This window comes from Phascolarctos cinereus, unplaced genomic scaffold, assembly GCF_003287225.1.
Source record: "Phascolarctos cinereus isolate Bilbo 61053 unplaced genomic scaffold, phaCin_HiC Scaffold_2;HRSCAF=192, whole genome shotgun sequence".
Classification (NCBI taxonomy): Eukaryota; Metazoa; Chordata; class Mammalia; order Diprotodontia; family Phascolarctidae; genus Phascolarctos; species Phascolarctos cinereus.
In genome coordinates, this window is record NW_027555625.1 from 17,767,924 (window position 1) to 17,785,309 (window position 17,386).

Here is a 17,386-nt window from a genome sequence, read left to right on the forward strand (position 1 = left end):
GGGCGGGCGGACCCAGCTAGGCTGGGCTAGGCTGCCGCGCGCCCAGGGCTGCTCTCCGCCCGCTCTCACCTCCGGGACTCGACGTGGAGCCGGGAGCTGGGCAGTGGCTGGAGGGCGCCTCTAGCTTGCCCGCCTCCCTCCAATCCGGCGCGCTTATGCAAATGAGCGCTCCTTATCGGGAAGGCGGCTCCGCCTCCTTGGTGTGTCCTTCTGCTTGCAGTAACCCATTCATGGGGCCTCGGAGCCGCTGTCTCCCGGCTCCCCCTCTCTCAGAGCAGCCAGCTTCTCACTAGATCCATTTCTTCCCTTGGCTCTGACAATTCATCCTGGGATTTTCTCCCCCACCCACCCCACCTTTTATTTTTTTTGGGCTCGGAGTTGGAGTGGTGGGGAGGAAAGGGGAGGGGGGCTGGGAGGGAGGAAGGGGGCGAGATTAGGCAGCAGTCCATCTCCTCCTGCTTCTCCCAGAAAACAGGTGATGCTCCTGGCCAGCGAACGCTCTCTGGATGCAGGCCGGGCTGCGGCGAGAAGGATGTTATAGGCAAGCGGAGGTGAACGCCGGCGGCAGGAGAGAACTTACCGAGGGAGGGGAGGGGAGGGCAAAGCAAGCCAAACTTTGACGGAGGCCTACATCGCCGAGCAGCGGCTGCAAGCAGAACCCCGAGCTTCTCCAGAGAGACGTAGACGGACAGACAAACTTTGGCTCTTCGTCTCTTTCGAAGACTTCTGTTTTTTGTGGGGGGGGGAACGAACACTTGGCTGTGTGAATCTCGTGACTACTTGGGGCTTGGTGGATATTGTCCTTTAAAAAAACACACACAGAAACAAGAAAAAAATTCTTTTTAGAGTCATCTGTTCTACTGGATCAGACTTTTTAAATGTTTGGAATTCAAGATACGTTAGGAAGAGGACCAGCTCTGAAAGAGAAAGCCCTAGGCTCGGAGATGGATTCGGTCCGGTCCTGGGTTCGAAACGTCGGAGTGGTGGATGCAAACGTTGCGGCACAAAGGTAAAAAAATTAATACCCATTCTTTCGCCCCCCCATTTCCTTCTCTTCCTCTTCTTCCCTCTTTTCTTCTCGCTTCTTTCACATTTTCACCTATTCTCTCTCATCTGTCTTTTCCTTCTTTTATCATTCACTTTCTCATCTCTTCGCTCTTTTTTCTTCTTTTCTTCTCTCCTCTTTCCCTCTTGTTTTCCTTCTCTCAGTCTCCGTCTCTATTCTCTGTCATTCTCATTTTCTCTCATCTCTCTATCCCTCTCATCTCTCTCCGCCCTCATGTTTCTGCTCTCCCCATCTGTCACCTTCTTCTCTGAACGCTGTAGCTTTATCTAGAGACCTCTCCATTCCTACTTTCTCTCTGTCAAAGGGCTCTCTGTCATTTGAAAATAAGGGAACCGAGGCTCCGAGTTGCCACGGTAATTTTGTCATCCTCGCTGCCCCTCCTCACGAACTCCTAAACAAGAAGCTCATCCGTGTTTCAAAGCCCAACCCGGCTCTCCCAGACCAGCGCCTCCAGAACCCCCGTCTCGAGGTCCGAGTCCCCGAGGCTCGCGAGCTCAGCTGTCACTGTTCCCTGAGCCCGAGGATGTGCCCGAGGCGGAGGCAGCGAGGGAGACCCCAGTTAGCGAGCAGCTGTCACCCGGCGCCACCACCTGAGAGGACAAGAAAGGAGAGGTTTAGCCCTAAACTCGGGAGTGCGCCCCCCCCCCGGCATTTGGGCCGATCGCCCCCATCCCCCAGCCCAGCCTGGCTGCAGGGCTGGCGGCGGAATGTCCAGCTGGGAGAGGCGGCTCCGCTCAGGGAGAGAGCCAGCGAGTCAGCCCCGAGAAACTGCGGGGAGCCGAGCCGCAGGAGTCTGGAAAATCACGGGAAGGAAAGAGAAGGAAAGGGAAAGGAAAGAAAGAAAGGGAAGGGAAGAGAAGGAAAGGAGGGGGAAGGAAGAAAGGGAAGGGAAGGGAAGGAAGGAAAATAAAGACCCAAGAAAAGGAAAGGAAGAAAGAAAGGGAAAAAGAAGAGGAAAATGCAGGGACAGAAGAGAAGAACAAGGGGAAAATGAAGGAAGAGAGAACTAGGCAGAAGGAAAAGTTGGAAAAAAAGAATGGAAAGTCAGAAAAAAGAAGAGGAAAGAAGGAAAAGAATGGAGGAAAAGAAAAAGGTGAAAGAAAAAAGAGAAAAAGGCACAAAGAAAATAGAGAAGGAAGAACAATAAAGGAGGAAAAAAAGGACTTGAAGGAAGAAAGTAGAGGAGAAAGAAAAGAAGGAAGAACAGAACAGAGGAAAGGAGAACAGAGAGAAGCCTTAACACCCAAAGTCAGTTTGCTTCGTGAACGAGATCTACAAACTTCTCTTCCTCTTGTTTTCAGAGGTCCCTGGAGTTGTCATTGAGGCGACAGAAAATGCCATATTCGGGTCCCCAGTCCCCTTAAATGCCCTTTTAAAACGTAGGCCGCCTGTTGGATTTCTTTTGCCTTGAACTCGCGGTGGTTTCTTGTTAGCTCTCCCCTCCTTTTTTGCGGGGGGGGGAGGGTTGCTGCTTGCCCTTCCTCACCTTCAACCGCTGCTCCAGAGGTCCAAGACGCTGCTTCCCTAGGTCCAGCGCAATCCACCTAAGACGAAGCTTCCCCCTTCCCCTTTTCATAGCCCACATCCAAACCCCTTTCTTCCTAGAGAAACTGCCCGAACGGTCGCTGTGCCCGGCTGGATCGAACCTGCTCCCTGGGCCTGGAGTCCAGTCTCACTCTTGCTTAACCGAATTCCTGATCTGATCCAGATAGGAGGTCAGCTGAGGCCCAGGCCAATCAACGTGATTTCTCAGGGCCAGCCAGCTGAGTCTCGGAGGCCAGCACGATTCTCTTCGCAGCCCGCCTGGGGAGCAGCCCAGCTGAAACAGCTTTTCTCAGCTCGATGGAAGAGACGCTTACATCTTTTCCTGGGAGGTTTGGGGACAACTCCCTCTTCTTCACCCCCTCAAGCTAAACAGCTCTCCAAGCTCATTCCTGTCGTAGGAAACTATAGGCCCCCCAGAATTGGGGCGGGGGCAGATGAAACTTCACGGAGAAGATACCGCCGGGATTGCTCATAGGCGCTCCGCAGAAAATGAGGATCCCAGTTTTCCTACAGTGATATCGTAGAGAAACTGAGTCTCTCTCTCTCCAACCTCTGCCCCTCCTGACCTGTTTTCTTAAGAGTGAAAGCGCCTTGCAGTCTCGGCAGTGAGGTACTGAGCGCTCTTGGGGACCCTTGCCCAGCGCTGCTTCACAGTTTAAGCGAACCCCCAAGGCCTGGGAGGCCTGGGGTCTCCCAAACTAGAACTGAACCCCGCCTTCGGGAAAGCTGAACAGGCGACTTCTCAGGGCTGTTGGGGGCCTGACTGTGTACACACAGGCAGCAAGAACAGGCGTGCAAGCTCATCCATCCATCCATCCATCCATCCATCCATCCATCCATCCATCCATCCGTCTATCCGTGCGCCCGTCCGTCAGTCCGTCCATCCTCCCCCCCCTTGGCCTCATTTTTTTCCCTTGGGGGAAAATGCCCAAGTATCAGTCTGTCTCCTTGCCCGGGGTTGGGGCGGGGGAGGGAGTGGTGGCAGCGATGGTGGGAAGATATTCGTCCTCACTGGAGAGCTTTTCATCTTTTAATAAAACTTTGGCTTCTCCAGCCCTGCTACCCCTGGGGTTGTTCCCTCAAAGTCACTCACCCCCTTCTCCCTCCCCGGGGCTCCACCTGGGGCAGAAGGACTCCAGGACTGAAGGAGAGTTAGACGAAATAAGGGCCCCAGATGAGTCTGACTTTCCTGGAGAAGAAAAGCCCGGGGGTGGGTAAGAGGCCTTTAGCTGGGCCTAGGGAAAATAGGACCTGGTACCTCGTTTTTGGCCGTCCCAGCTTGGTTCTTGGACTCTGTCTATTCCCAGGGCTGCTATTTCAGGAGTCAGTTTTGGTTCTTTCTCCAGTTTAGGAAACTTCCCCGGAAGGCGGGGGGGGGGGAGTGAGCTAGTTAGACGCAAACAGAAGGTTCCTAGCTCTAGAAAGGAGAAAGAGGGGGAAAAATTCAACCCCAAACTAGGATGACGAGATGGCTCTTCATATGCAAACAAGTTGCTTCTAACAACAATATATTAATAATTAGGGTTATTAACCCCACCCAGAACCAATCCCTTTCTCTGCTCCTTCCCAGGCCACCCAACCCAGGTATTGGGGCTCGGAGAAAGGCGGGAAATGGGGGGATGCTTAGAAAAGCAAGCAAACAGAAGGGGGGGGTCTTTGCCAGGGTCCTGTGCTCTCGGACCGCAAGGGCAGAGAGAGACCAGGCAGGAAGGATTGTCCTTTGCAGCAGGGATCCAGGCGCCGTGGTAGGGACATCTACAGCCTATTTGGTTCGGTTCAAAAACTAACACCAAGGGGCTCAGGCCCGGACCTCATCTAAGTGACTGTTGAACTTGGTGCTCTCCAGTGAAACTGGGAGTCTTTTTGTACCTTCCATTGAACCCTGGGGCAACCCCTCCTGCAAAATGCCGGTCAGGTTCCAACTTTTAAGTTTAGATAACCAAGGTGCGGAGCTTTATTATAGAAGGTCGAGTTTTTAATGGGGATGGGGTGGGGGCTCGTCAGCGCCTTCGAGAGACTTTAGGGAACTGGCTTCTGCAGAAGGCAGGGCTGTGTCCTCGGTTTCTCAGAAGAGAAGTATTTGATTAAAGTGTAACAGCAGCGTTTCTGGGGCCCTCATTTTCCCCACCCCCCCTTCTGTTCTTCCTCAGCGGGGTAGCCCTGTCCCGGGCTCATTTTGAGAAACAGCCTCCTTCCAACTTGCGAAAATCCAATTTCTTCCACTTCGTCTTGGCCCTCTATGATCGGCAGGGTCAGCCGGTGGAGATCGAAAGGACCGCCTTCGTGGACTTCGTGGAGAACGACAAAGTAAGATGGGGGGTGTGGGGGGGCTGGGTCAAATTTTTTTCCGTCCATCACCAGCGGAGATTCTCCCCCCCCCACTTGCATTCACGGCACTTAATAACTCCCTTCTGCAAAGTAGCAGAGAGTCCTTCCATCTGCCACTGCGCCGCCCTGGACAGCTAGGCTCACCCGGTATGATAAATGGGGGAACCGCGTCCAGGACCCAGGAAAGAACCCCTTATTTCCCCCGGTCCTGTCGCCTCCTCCCTTCCCTTTCCTCTCCTGCTTTAGCCCCCGAACATGTACCCCTCAGTTGTGGAGCTGACCCTCGGCCTCATCAAGGACCTTTCCTGACTCCCCCTAATTAGCTGCTCCGGTCAATTGCATTTTCAAGCAATTTCCAGAAATAAAGGCCGGTTTTTAAAAAAAGAAAGAAAGAAAGAAAGAAAGAAAGAAAGAAAGAAAGAAAGAAAGAAAGAAAGAAAGAAAGAAAGAAAGAAAGAAAGATAGAAGAAGAAAAAGAATTTTCCCTCCCCACGCTGCACTTTTTTTTTTTTGAGTGGGCCCCTGCCCAAGTAGTCGGTCACCTTGCTCACAGAGAATTCTGCAGGGAGTCCAGAGCAAGGAAAGGAAATCGCCCGTTTATCCGTGGAGCCCAGTCTCTGCTGGGGTTCTGACCTTTCCTAGGGCATTTGGGGGATAGGGTGAGAAATAGCTCAGCACATCCCTTGGGCTCAGGCGTGGAATTCGAAGCAGGTGTAGACGCTTTGGACTCGGTTTGCTTGAGCCCAGGGGAGGGAAAGAGTGCAAGCAAAGGGGCTTGGAGGGACCACGGCAGACCAAAGCGCAGTCTTTTTCTTGAGATCCATTCCTCCCGGGCCTTACTTTTTTAACGTCCCTCACCTTGGGCGGAAGACACGGCAGAGGCTGTCACAAGTACACATGCACGCATACTCATATATTTTTAGTAAAAAGAGCAAAGTATGTTTCTGGAGAAGGATGCTGTGTCTCCAAACGCTCCTGTCTTTGGAGGCTCCACAAACGGAGGACATGTATGAATTTGGGAGGGCCGGGCGGCAAGGGCGGCGACGGTGGGTCCGCACGGCAGAACTGCTTGGAACTTTTCTGACATCCTGGGATCGAGGCAGGTTAATGTTCGAGCTCGCCTGTGGATGGTGGGACACGGGGAAGTACACGCAGACAGCAAGACAATTTTTGGGTTTTAAATCCCCTCTCTTTCTAGGAACAAGGCAATGAGAAGACCAATAATGGCACCCACTACAAGTTGCAGCTCCTCTATAGCAACGGTGAGGCCCTCTCCAGTGCGGAAAAGGGAAGGGATAAATGGGGGAGAGGGGAGGGGACATTGCGGTTTTCAAACGAAAGGGATTTGAACTCGCAGCTCTGTCCTGATGGGGAAGTGCTCTCGGGCCACTTCCAGTGCCGGAACTAAGGAGGCATCAGAAGCTGAGCAGCCTGGGGAGGAAGCTGTGGAGGGAGGCTGATGTAGTGGGGAAACGGAGTCCAGCCTGTGCTCTCAGAGGTGCGCAGCGTTGGTCTGCGTCCAGCCGCGAGGAGAAAAAGCAGAAAACTGAGGCTGCACCACGCTCTTTTTGTGTGTGTGTGTGGGGGAGGGAGCGGACAGGTTAGTAACTTTTAGTTCTCCACCCACCAGAGTTCCTCACACCCTCTTTTTCTGAAGTGCAAGATCAAAGCTCTTATCTATTTATTTTGTTGGAAGAGGTGGAGGGTTATCTCTTCACTGAGTCGGGGTGCCTGGGAGAAGTTCGCTCTCTCCGGTGGCGGGGCCCAGTGAGTGACTTCTCTGCCTTCTGTACTCACCTTCCTAGGGGTCAGGACCGAGCAAGACCTCTTTGTCCGGCTCATCGACTCCGTCACGAAGCAGGTGAGCTGAGCCGGTCGGCTTCGGGCCTCTTTTTCTCTCCCTTCATTGCCTTCTCTCCCTTACACCCATTCTTTATCTTCTCACTGCTGAGGCTTTCCGTCATTTTCCTCCCGCCGCTTGTCGTTTCCAGTCTCATTGGCCCTCTAGGCTTCCTCCAAACTCAGTAGCGGCAAAGTCTAAGTCTTGGGTTTCTTGTCTGAGAGGTACCAGGGAGAGAGAGAAGAGGGTAGGGAGGACCCCACTTTCTAATTAACCAACTAGCCCAGGATGACAATCTCAAAGGGAAGGACATATTTGAAACAATTTGGGGGAAGGGGATTCAGCAACCCCCCCCCCCGATATATTAATATTTGGCAGAATGGTGGCTGGTTTTTTTTTTAACCTTCTCCCGCCAAGTTTTCCTAACAACTGAGTTGTCCATTTCTGAGAGATTTATTTTGTGTTTGTTTTTTAAATCGTCTTTCCTCTTCTCTTCCTCCATTCTCTTGTCCTGGCAGCCCATAGCTTATGAGGGACAGAACAAGAACCCAGAGATGTGCCGAGTTCTACTCACACACGAAGTCATGTGCAGGTAAGCTGAAGTTGCTAGGAGGTGGCTGAATGATTCTTTCTGGAGAGAGGGAGAGACAGGGAGACACTTGGAAACCCTTCTCTCACCTCGCGCCCAAGAGCGCGAAAGACAAACTGACCGAAAGATCAGAGACAAAGAGACCCTTCTATCTCTGGCTCTTACCTCTCCCTTCCCATCCCCACGAGTGCATTTCTAGGGCAGATGTTCAGAGGTCTGGAAGGGGCAAAGAGACGGTGAGCAGGCTTTACTCCTGCCGCCTTTCCGGAGGGAGTATCCTTTTTCCCAGAGTAGACAAAGTACCCTTCTCCACAAATTTCCTAGGACTCACCGGGAATCTTGGAAAGCGAAGGAGAAACAACCAATTCCCCAAATACATGACCTGGACCGGGCGGAGTGGGGCTAGACAGTTTCCATGGTCTAGACGAGAAAACATTGGCGCGCAGGCAAGGGGGAAAAAGACTGGATGGGGTGAGCAGTTTTAGAAAGTCTTCCAGGATAGGGACAGGAGACACCCTAACCGTAGCATCCCCGACAAGCATGAGGACTGCTGGCCTGTTTTCTCCCTTGCTGCGGAGGCCACCGCGCGGATGAGCGTGGGTTTACCGGCTTCTAACACTTGTCGAGTACTGACTGGGTCTAGCCTCAGTGAAATGGACTGGGATCTTCTTAATCCATCTCTGCACTTACTGTCAACTCTCGCCTTGGGTTGGGACAGATTGCATGTGAAGTGTACTTAGCTCAGGCAGATAAAACAGGCTTTGGGGGAGGCATCCGTATGTTTCTAAGTTCATTTCCGCGCGCGATAATGTATCAACTTTGATTGCACCTCGAAGGGAAATTGCCTAGGTCCTCCTGCGCCTGGCCAGCGCTACCGACCTACAGCCCAGCGAGCCCAGATCAGTTCCTTTTCTAGTGAAAGGTCTTGCGGGCCTGGGTTCTACTGGGGTAAGGAGGATTAGGGAAATCTTTATTTGCAGCCGGGGAAAACTAACCATTGGCTTCTGACTAAAACACTTGTCTAGATTGCGGGCTATTCTTCTCTACCTCCGGCTCCCCTTCGCTTTAACAGTTTAATGGGATCAAATCTCCTCGTTTCCAGTATTTTTAGGGGGTTCAAGAAGGGGGACAGTTAGTTATTTCCTTGGCTGGAAGGCGGGTTTAGAAGTCTCACAATGAAGAAAAAAAGTATATTGAAGAGATTTTTTTTTTTTTTGCGGAGGTGGGGGGTGGGGTGGGGTCAGACTAGGCATTCTGTCTTAGACATCTCTTCCCGGTTACTTGTCTCTTTGGTTTCTAATGACTCCACCCGCTTGAAGAGAAAGCATCATTTCCCTCCTCCAGCTTGGGAGAAAGACGCCAACCTCTCTTCCCGCCTTATCTCACGCCCACCCCCGAATCTTGAGGATTTTTTTTTCTTCCTCTTTAAGGAAAGATCCCTAGATTAATTTCTGGCTGCTTTGCAGGCAGCTCTGGCTGCCCCTACCCCTTTCCCCAGCGTGGTCCGAGAGAAACCATAACAATCAGTCGTGTTTGCTTTTCGGGTCTGCCCAAATATTATCAAAACAAACTCGCCCAATCTAAAGTGCAGTTTAGCCACCGGGCCTCCGCGGAGGACCGGAGGCAGGTCCTTTCCCGTGCGGCCCTGGGGCTGGCTGCCAGCTGGAGACAGCCAAGCCGGCCCCCACCTCCCTTCCAGGGCGTTCATTTCTCTGAGCCCCCACAGCCTGCCGCTGCCGCCGGCCCGGCTTCTGCCGAAGTGATTAACCCAGGAAGAAAATATAATCCCGAGATGTACTTTCTGTGTGACACCTAGATTAAAGAGACAGAGTACAGGGGCTCGGGGTGGCTAATCAAAGGACAAGGGTTGGGCTCCCTTTACTCCCTCCCGTCCCGCCGCTCCTAAAACGTCTTTGTTTGGAGACACCCTCCCAGAGAAGGAATTGCCCATTGTCTGGCGAATTACACCTAGCAATTTAAATGAGCCAGACCCACCCCACCCAGCTGCAAGGCCCGCCTGACAGTGGTATTTGTATTTTTTTTTAAAGCCCAATCCAAGCCTCCTTATTTTATGCTGTTTAAATAAGAGGCGGCAGGCATCAATTTTTAAAAGCCTCTAGTTTAGTCTGCATTAGCAACAGAATATAAAAATTTAATGCGCTGGAACTTCTCGGCAGTTTTGAGAACAGTGGAGGAGCTCGGCTATTGTTCCCCCCCCCTCCCCCTTTGCTGTGGGTAAAGCAGATCTCTCTCTCTCTCTCTCTCTCTCTCTCTCTCTCTCTCTCTCTCTCTCTCTCTCTCTCTCTCTCTCTCTCTCTCTCTCTCCCCTTCAGTGGACTTGGGTTCCTTCCTGTCTCAGTTCTCACACCTATTATTAGCTGTCTGTAACTTTGATCAAGTGCCCTCAAATCTCCGAACTAGAATTTATCAACTACTTCCTATGTGCTAGGCTGAGGGGATGTAGTAGCATTTAGCCCTGGGTTCCAATCCAGTGTCATGAGCACACTAGCTGTGTGACGCTGCTAAAGTCCCTTACTCTCTCAGTATTCTCAGGCAGCTCTGGAAGACTGTGTTAGGGTCCCGATCAGCATCCTGGAGGGAGCTTTCCTGCTGGGGATCCCTGCCCCCCTCACGAAAAAATTAGTAGTCTGGCACCTTTCCACTCACCTGCAGAACCCCCTCCTTCCCCCCTCAAAAAACAGTGAAAAAACAATGCTAGGAACTAGGGATATGAAATGCTTTTTTTTTTTTAAGTTCTAGAACAGTTTTTTTCGGTCAAGCAGCTTACATTCTAGTGGGGGTAGGGGTGGTTGGGTGGACAGGTATATAATATGTAAAAGGCTAAATAAAGGAAAGTAAATACATCTATGAAATAAGGCTAACATTCCCCTAGGTCATAGGATTGTGGTGAAGAATCAAATGCCTCCATGTGGGAAAGCTTTTTGTGCCACTAAAAGTGTTAGAAATGTAACTCATTCTACTGTTATTATGCTGTATCCCAAGCAGGTCTCTTTCTTAGCCCCTCTTCCTATTAGAGCAATTTGACTCCAGGGGGGATGAAAGTTCTCCCTGTCTCCAGCTTTTGCAATACAGATACCTCAGTCTCTACAGCATAGAAGGGAAGATTCAAAGGCCCAGCTCCCTAGTAGTTAGAAAGCATAATTAGTTCCATTTGCATTGAGTCCTTGACATAACTGGATACACTCCCCGATCTCCCCACATTTTTTGGTGACTGGATTCTGACTAATCTCCAGTGGAAAAGAGGGCATGTGTATGTGTGTATATGTGTGTGTGTGTATGTATACATGTATGTATGTATGTATGTGTGTATGTATGTATGTATTGGTCTTTAAGAGAGAGAGCAGTAAAGTTTGAAAAAATAATTTCCCCAGGAATCACTTTACCCCCACTCTTCTCAACTGCCCCCCCCAACTCTTCCTCATTTTGCCAATTATTAGCCAGGAGAACTCTCCTCTGTTCTGTTGCTGCCAGTCGCCCCTGCGCCCTCAATGCTCAGAGGGTTAAAAGATATTATAATTTGAACAGAAGTAGTCTCGAGGCCTACAGCTGGCTAATAACAGAGTTGTATTGAGGTCTCCAAAGCCCCACAGCTGTGACTTTTCGCCACAAGGCTCAGGCTAGACAGGAGCCTAATCAGATGGGCCAGCCGGCCAGTGGGGCCAGTGTCTTTATCGGCCAGATGGTGTGAATTTAGACACTTTTGTTATGCAATCACAGGGAGGAGTTGAAGAGGAGAGAACAAAACAAAGACCGCCATGCTGGGCGGTTATTTGAGTTTGAAACTAGAGACAGATTTTGGAAAGTTGAGGGTTGAATTTGAAAAGCAGGTTTTAAAATTTTTTTTTTGAGGGGCACTGGTTGGTCTTGTACAGAAGCTTGACTGACTGGACACCCTGTTTGTAGGACTGCCTCCTCTCCCATAGCAGTGGTAACAACAGCGACAGCAACAGCAATAATAATAGGAAAGTGCCTTGCAAAGCTTAAAGTACTATAGAAATGTGGTCCTGTCGATGAGGTCACAAATTGGAGTTTAACAGTGATGATGGTGATCAGATCAAACAGCTGTTAATTCCCTCTCCTCCAGCTCTTTGTATTTATTTTACGTATTTTCTATGCACAAATATTTGATATACTTATATAATAAAGACATACTGAAGAGATAATGACATAGGACATTAAAAACATTATCTCCTTTGATTGACTATAAGCTCTTTGAGGGCAGGGACTTTTCATTTCATAGATGGAGCACCTCCCACCATACCTGACTCACTACAGGTACTATTTAAATGCTTGTTGATTGATTTATTGGCTCTGACTCAACTTTTGCCTCTGTCACTTCCTACCTATGTGACCTTGGACAATCAATCAATTAATAAATAAATGACTGGCTCTCTCTGGATCTAAGTTTGCTCATCTCTGAAAAGGGAGTGTGTAAGACCTTGTGGTTGTTCAGTTGTTTTCAGTCATGTCCGACTCGTCATGACCCTTTTGGGCATTTCCTTGGCAAGGATACTGGCGTGGCTTGCCATTTCCTTCTTCAGTTCATTTTACAGATGAGGAAACTGAGGCAAGCAGGGTGAAGTGACTTCCCCAGGTCACACAGCTAGTAAGTCAGGCTAGATTTGAGCTCAAGAAGATGAGTCTGACTCCAGGCCTGGAGTTTAGACTAGATGGGGGATTTTTCAATTTTGGGGGGAATCATGAGGCAGCTAGGTGGCTAAGTAGGGCCTGGGGTCGGTGTTGTTGTGAAGATTGTTGTGAGATAACGTTTGCAAAGTGCTTAGCCCAGTCTCTGGCATGGTATAGATGCTACCTAAATGCTTATTCCATTGCATACGTGGTCTCCTTGGTAGCCTGGGAAGCCTACTGATACCTTTTCAGAATGGCGTTTTTAGATATATAAAATAAAGTACGTAGGATTTCAAAGATTTAGTGAAAATTAAAACTTAATTACCCACCCACCCACCCACCCCATCCACATTCACTGGCCTCTTGAAGCCTATGCACAAACCCCCAGCTTCAGAACCCATAGACTAGACAAGATTCCTTTCAACTCTGTTTATGATCTTCTATGTTCAGAGAGGGGAAATCCCCTGCCCACAGGAATGCAGCTAGAAGGTGGTATAGTAGGGATGGGCACCCAGGTCTCCTGGAACCCTAGTTCAGAGCTGTTTGTGCCAGGTTCAGCGGAATGAGAGTCCCCTGGGTATCTCTCCAACTGGATTACAACTTCTTCCCCTCTCTTCCCATATGTCCATCAAAAACTCTTCTTAGATGGGGAAAAGGATGAAAGAGGTCCTGAAAGTGAAAGTCCTCCCAATACTGAGGTGAATAGAGGACTGTGGGAATGAGCAAAACCACCAGGCCAAATGGGGAAACCGCTTTCATTTTATTTCTGGGGAAAGTGCAGATACTCTGGTTTCTCTTTGCTAGGCATAAACATATAAACACTGTCTTAACCAGGCCAAGGACTAGTTTCTCAGTCTTTTCTGGCATTTCATACTTTTGAGCTAGCTCTGTCAGAAAATCAATCCCAAGGAGCTGATCCAAGCTGAATTTGGGCTCAGACCTGGTCATCCTCAGCCTCTACCTACATATCCAGTGAAGGGGAGGATCATGGGAATTATCTGGGTCTCAGAGGTCCCAGATCTCAGAGACTAAAATCACAGATTGTGTTTGGAGGTGGAAAGAACACTCCCCCCAGGCTTGAGGGCCTGGATTCAAATCCTTTCTGCCATTTACTACCAGTATGACCTTGGGCCTTTCCTGGCCCTCTGTTTTCTCCTCTGCAAAGTGAGGAGAGTGGGCTGAATGGGCTTTGTTTTCTCTTCCAGTTTTAGATCTGTGATTCTATGACTGCTAAGAGGTCAGGTGGGCATCTAGAACCCATGGCCTGGAGTCAGGAAGATCTGAGTTCAAATCTAGCCTCAGGTGCTTACAAGCTATGTGACACCCAGCAAATTACTTCATGTCTGACAGTTTCCTCAACTTTAAATAAAGAATAAGGGTAGTATCTATCCACCCTGGGATGTTGTGAGGCTCAAAGGAGATATTTGTCAAGTGCCTTGAACATAGTAGGCACTTAAATGCTTATTCCCTTCCCCTTCTGGCACTGAATCTGTGATCTATCGCTTCTGCTTGAAGGGCCATAATCAACCAAGAAGCATTTATTAACATTCTTGCAAACCCCAATATTATGTTCCAGGTATAGGAGATAAAAACAACAAAGAAATGATTCCTGTCCTATAGGAACTTACATTATATGGGGGAGGGGTATATGTACATACAGGAGAATATATAATGTAATTTGGGAGGTAGAGACACTAATACTTGGTGGGAGATGGGGTAGAGGGGAAGAATTGTTGTTGTTCAAGCTAGTCTGATCCTTTGTGACCCTATTTGGAACTTGTTGGCAAAGATATTGGAGTGGTTTGTCATTTCCTCTTCCAGCTCATTTTTACAGATGAGGAAACTGAGGCAGAGTTAAGTGACTTGTCCAGGGTCATACAGCTAATAAGAGGTCAGATTTGAACTCAGGTCTTCCTGATACTCTATGCACTGGGCCTCTCAGAAGCTGGGGCAGAATTAGGAAAGGCTTAACATAGGAGGTATCCAAGGATTTGCAGAGGCAGGGGTGAATAGGCCTGGATTTTCTTTTCTTTTTTTAAAAATTTTTAATTAATCTATTTTGAATTATCAACAATCACTTCCATAAGCTTTTGAGTTTTAAATTTTTCTCCACCTCCCTCCCCTGGATTTTATTTTCAAAACCAATCAGGATTAAGCCCAGCTGGTGGAGGAGGCATTTTGTTATCTTTTGAAAAATTAATAATAACAACTCATATTCAGCCAGTGCTGTAAGGTTTCTAAATCCCTTCTCTGGCAACAACCCTATGAGATGAGGATGGGGTAGGGAAAGCAAAAGACTATAATTCCCATTTCACAGAGTAGGAAACAGAGGTTCAGAGAAGTAATCCTATTCTTTCACGAGGACACTTGAGGAGTTCAGGGAACTTCTTTTCACGATTGGCCTTTAATTCAATATCAGTTCAATAAACATTCATTATTCACTTACTATGTGCCAGGCACTGTGAGAGGTTCTGGGTATACAAAGACCAAACTAAAATGGTTTTAAAAATTCAGTTTGTTATATTGAAAATCTGGCAGGGTCCTAGTACAAAGACCCCACCCTTTTATGTTTGAATTTTATTCACTTCTCCCAAGTCAATCCCCCACAATTATACTGCTCTGGCACCAGACTTACATTTTTATCTGTTTTTCTTCTCCTCCTGAGGAAATCCCCATGGAAAGGCAACCGAATTCAGCTGAGGAATTTTGCAAACTCACTCGTCTTCCTCAGACTTGCTCCTGATAAAGCTAAGCAGATGGGCCCATTTTGACATTGCTCTCTGTGTGTGTTTTCTTTCTGAAATCCCATGCAGCTAGCTCAGCAGTCATGCCCACTCTGGGGTCAGCTGACATGTTGATGATGTCAGCTGAGATAATCCAGGTGGATAGTCCCGAGTTCCTAGGGAATGAAGGCCTCAGAGCTGCAAGATTTGAGTCCTGAGGCTTCTTGAGCAATGCCAAGACATTATCAGGATGTAAACAATATTACAGTAATGGGAGAAATAAGAGAATGAGAGAGACACAGAGAGAGACAGACAGATAGACAGACAGATGGATAGACCAACAGCTGACCAGAATTTTTATTAGTGTTAATCTTGGATTGGATTGAAAATTTAAAAATAAAACCTGATATAATTTCAAAGGCAATAGGCAAAATATCTTATAAAAAATCCCAGTGGTTAAATTTGGCTTTTCAGAAGAGTTTTCTTTTCTATTTTCAGCTGATTTGGTGAAAGTTCTCAAGAGCCCATTTAGTGAAAGTTCAGAGCATCTGTCAGTTTGTTCAGCCCAGGGGGGCAGGGCCTTGTCTTATTTCTCGTGATGTCTCCTGCACATGCAGAATAGACAATACATATTTGTTGAACTGAGTTGACCTGACTTTCTCTGGTATATTTCACAAGCAGGGCTCTTTACAATTATGGTTCCTCATTCATTAAATCTATCTATCCTGGTATGGAGGAGTAGATCTGTTTTTGATTCACATCTACAAGGTAGTCAGTGGAGTACTGGGGGGTTGGGAGGCAGGGTGGAATGTAAACAGATGATAGAGAATTGCACTGAAAATCAGTGTCACCTGGGGATTAGACTGTGGGGCTGCCACTGCCATATGCACAGTGGAAGAGGTTGGTTTGCTCAGGAGCAAGGCACCTCTCTCTGCGACTCATTATCCTGCTCTGTAAAATACAATCACGCTTAGAATAACTGGACCATAGATGCATAGTTGGAAGGAGCTAAGGTGCCATCCAGTCCAAAGCTATTATTTTACAAATGGGGAAGCTCTGGCCTTGAGAAGTAAAGGCACTTGCACATGGTCAGGAAGGACTTCACCCAAAGCCTTCTGGATTCATGTCCATCCCTTTTCCTACATGGCCTCTCACAATCACTGGCTAATCGATGGTGCCAATTTTTCCCTTGTCCAGTATGGACAACAGTTTTCTCTATTTCAACCATTTTAGAATTATATCCCTGGCCAAACCTGAGCAGTTCCCCAATATGGTAAAAACACCAGGGCCAGCGTGAATGTGGGACGTACACTGTGTGGTTGAAAATAGCCAGGACAGCTTGAGAAGTCTGGAGTTTCTTTAAGCAAGGGACAGACAGCATGGTGGGGTATGTCTCCGTAGCCACAGCTCTTATTACAGGACCTGGAACATAGGAGGTTCTCCTAAATACTCGTGCAATTGGGTCTCCAATTTATCTCCCACATCTAGTTTCCTTTGATTATTTGGCTAAAGTTTCCAGGTGTTACTTGAACTGGTATATTTTGCTCTCCTGAGGTCCAGTCCAATGCAATCTGATCTAATTTATTAATTCAACAAATATTTATTGCATTCCTATTATGTAGAAAGCACCATAATAAGCATTAGAGATACCAAACAACTAAACCCCCCCCAAAAAAAACTATAGTTCTACTTGGGTGATGAATTGGATGAATGAAAAAAAAATTAAGCACTTCCTGTGTTCCAAGCACCCCGAGCTAAGAGGTATGACTTGTAGACGTATGAGTGGATGTATGATACTTTGAGGATGATGGAGAAGATGCTAAGTGGGTCAGGAAACTCCCTGCAGGTTAGCAGATGCTACTGCAGCTGAGCCCTGAAAGAAGCTAAGGATTCTAAGAGGGTGAGGTGTGCTGAATTTCTGGAATGGAGATCTGGAGATAGCCATTTGCCAAGTCTTATAGGTGGGAATCGGAATGCCCAGTTCAGGGCAAAACAAGCAGGCTGGTTTGGTTGGGATGTAGCGTTCAAGGAGGGGAAGAATTGGCACGAATCTATGAAGGTTCTTCAGTCAGTTTTTCCTCATTTTCATACTATCTCTAGGCCCCAAACTCTCTCCTCATCTGGAATACTTGAACAAAACAAATGTCTGCCCTGGCTTGAGGGACCTCTGAGTTCTTTCCTACATTTGTGAATAAGGCTTTACACTCATACTTTCGGCTCTATGTTATTTTCTTTTTGAACTAACCATAACAAAGTCTGACCCTGCACCAATGATGTCTTGTACAGAGTGGACGCTTGATAAAAATGTTTGTTAAATTGAAGAGGAAATGAACTTCCTCTGACGTCCAGCATGTTTCTGTCCATGCCCTGCCACAGTCAAGGTGGCCCCGGCTCCCTTCCTACAGATTGCTTTTTTTGTTTGTTTGTTGTATTAACCTAAACTAACTCCAGTTAGAAAGGGGCCGTCTGTCACTCTGGAAATGTACATAAAGCATTCTAGAGCTAAAGTGTTTTGGATTATCCATGCCATTGGCACCCTCTGTTAGCATTGATCCTTCCTTCCTTCCTTCCTTCCTTCCTTCCTTCCTTCCTTCCTTCCTTCCTTCCTTCCTTCCTTCCTTCCCTCCCTTTCTCCCTCCCTTCCT

General features: G+C 48.2%; 1 protein-coding gene across 1 annotated transcript in view; it reads left to right on the forward strand.

Annotated features, from left to right (window-relative positions):
* Positions 1–432: 432 nt before the first annotated feature.
* EBF2 (EBF transcription factor 2) overlaps positions 433–17,386 on the forward strand; it is a 258,468-nt gene continuing 241,514 nt past the window's right edge. Inside the window, exons 1-5 of the mRNA XM_078149237.1 lie at positions 433–1,009; positions 4,762–4,918; positions 6,138–6,201; positions 6,745–6,800; positions 7,298–7,371. Coding sequence (XP_078005363.1) covers positions 879–1,009; positions 4,762–4,918; positions 6,138–6,201; positions 6,745–6,800; positions 7,298–7,371 — 482 coding nt within the window. The 5' untranslated portion in view covers positions 433–878. The remainder of the gene's footprint in view (positions 1,010–4,761; positions 4,919–6,137; positions 6,202–6,744; positions 6,801–7,297; positions 7,372–17,386) is intronic.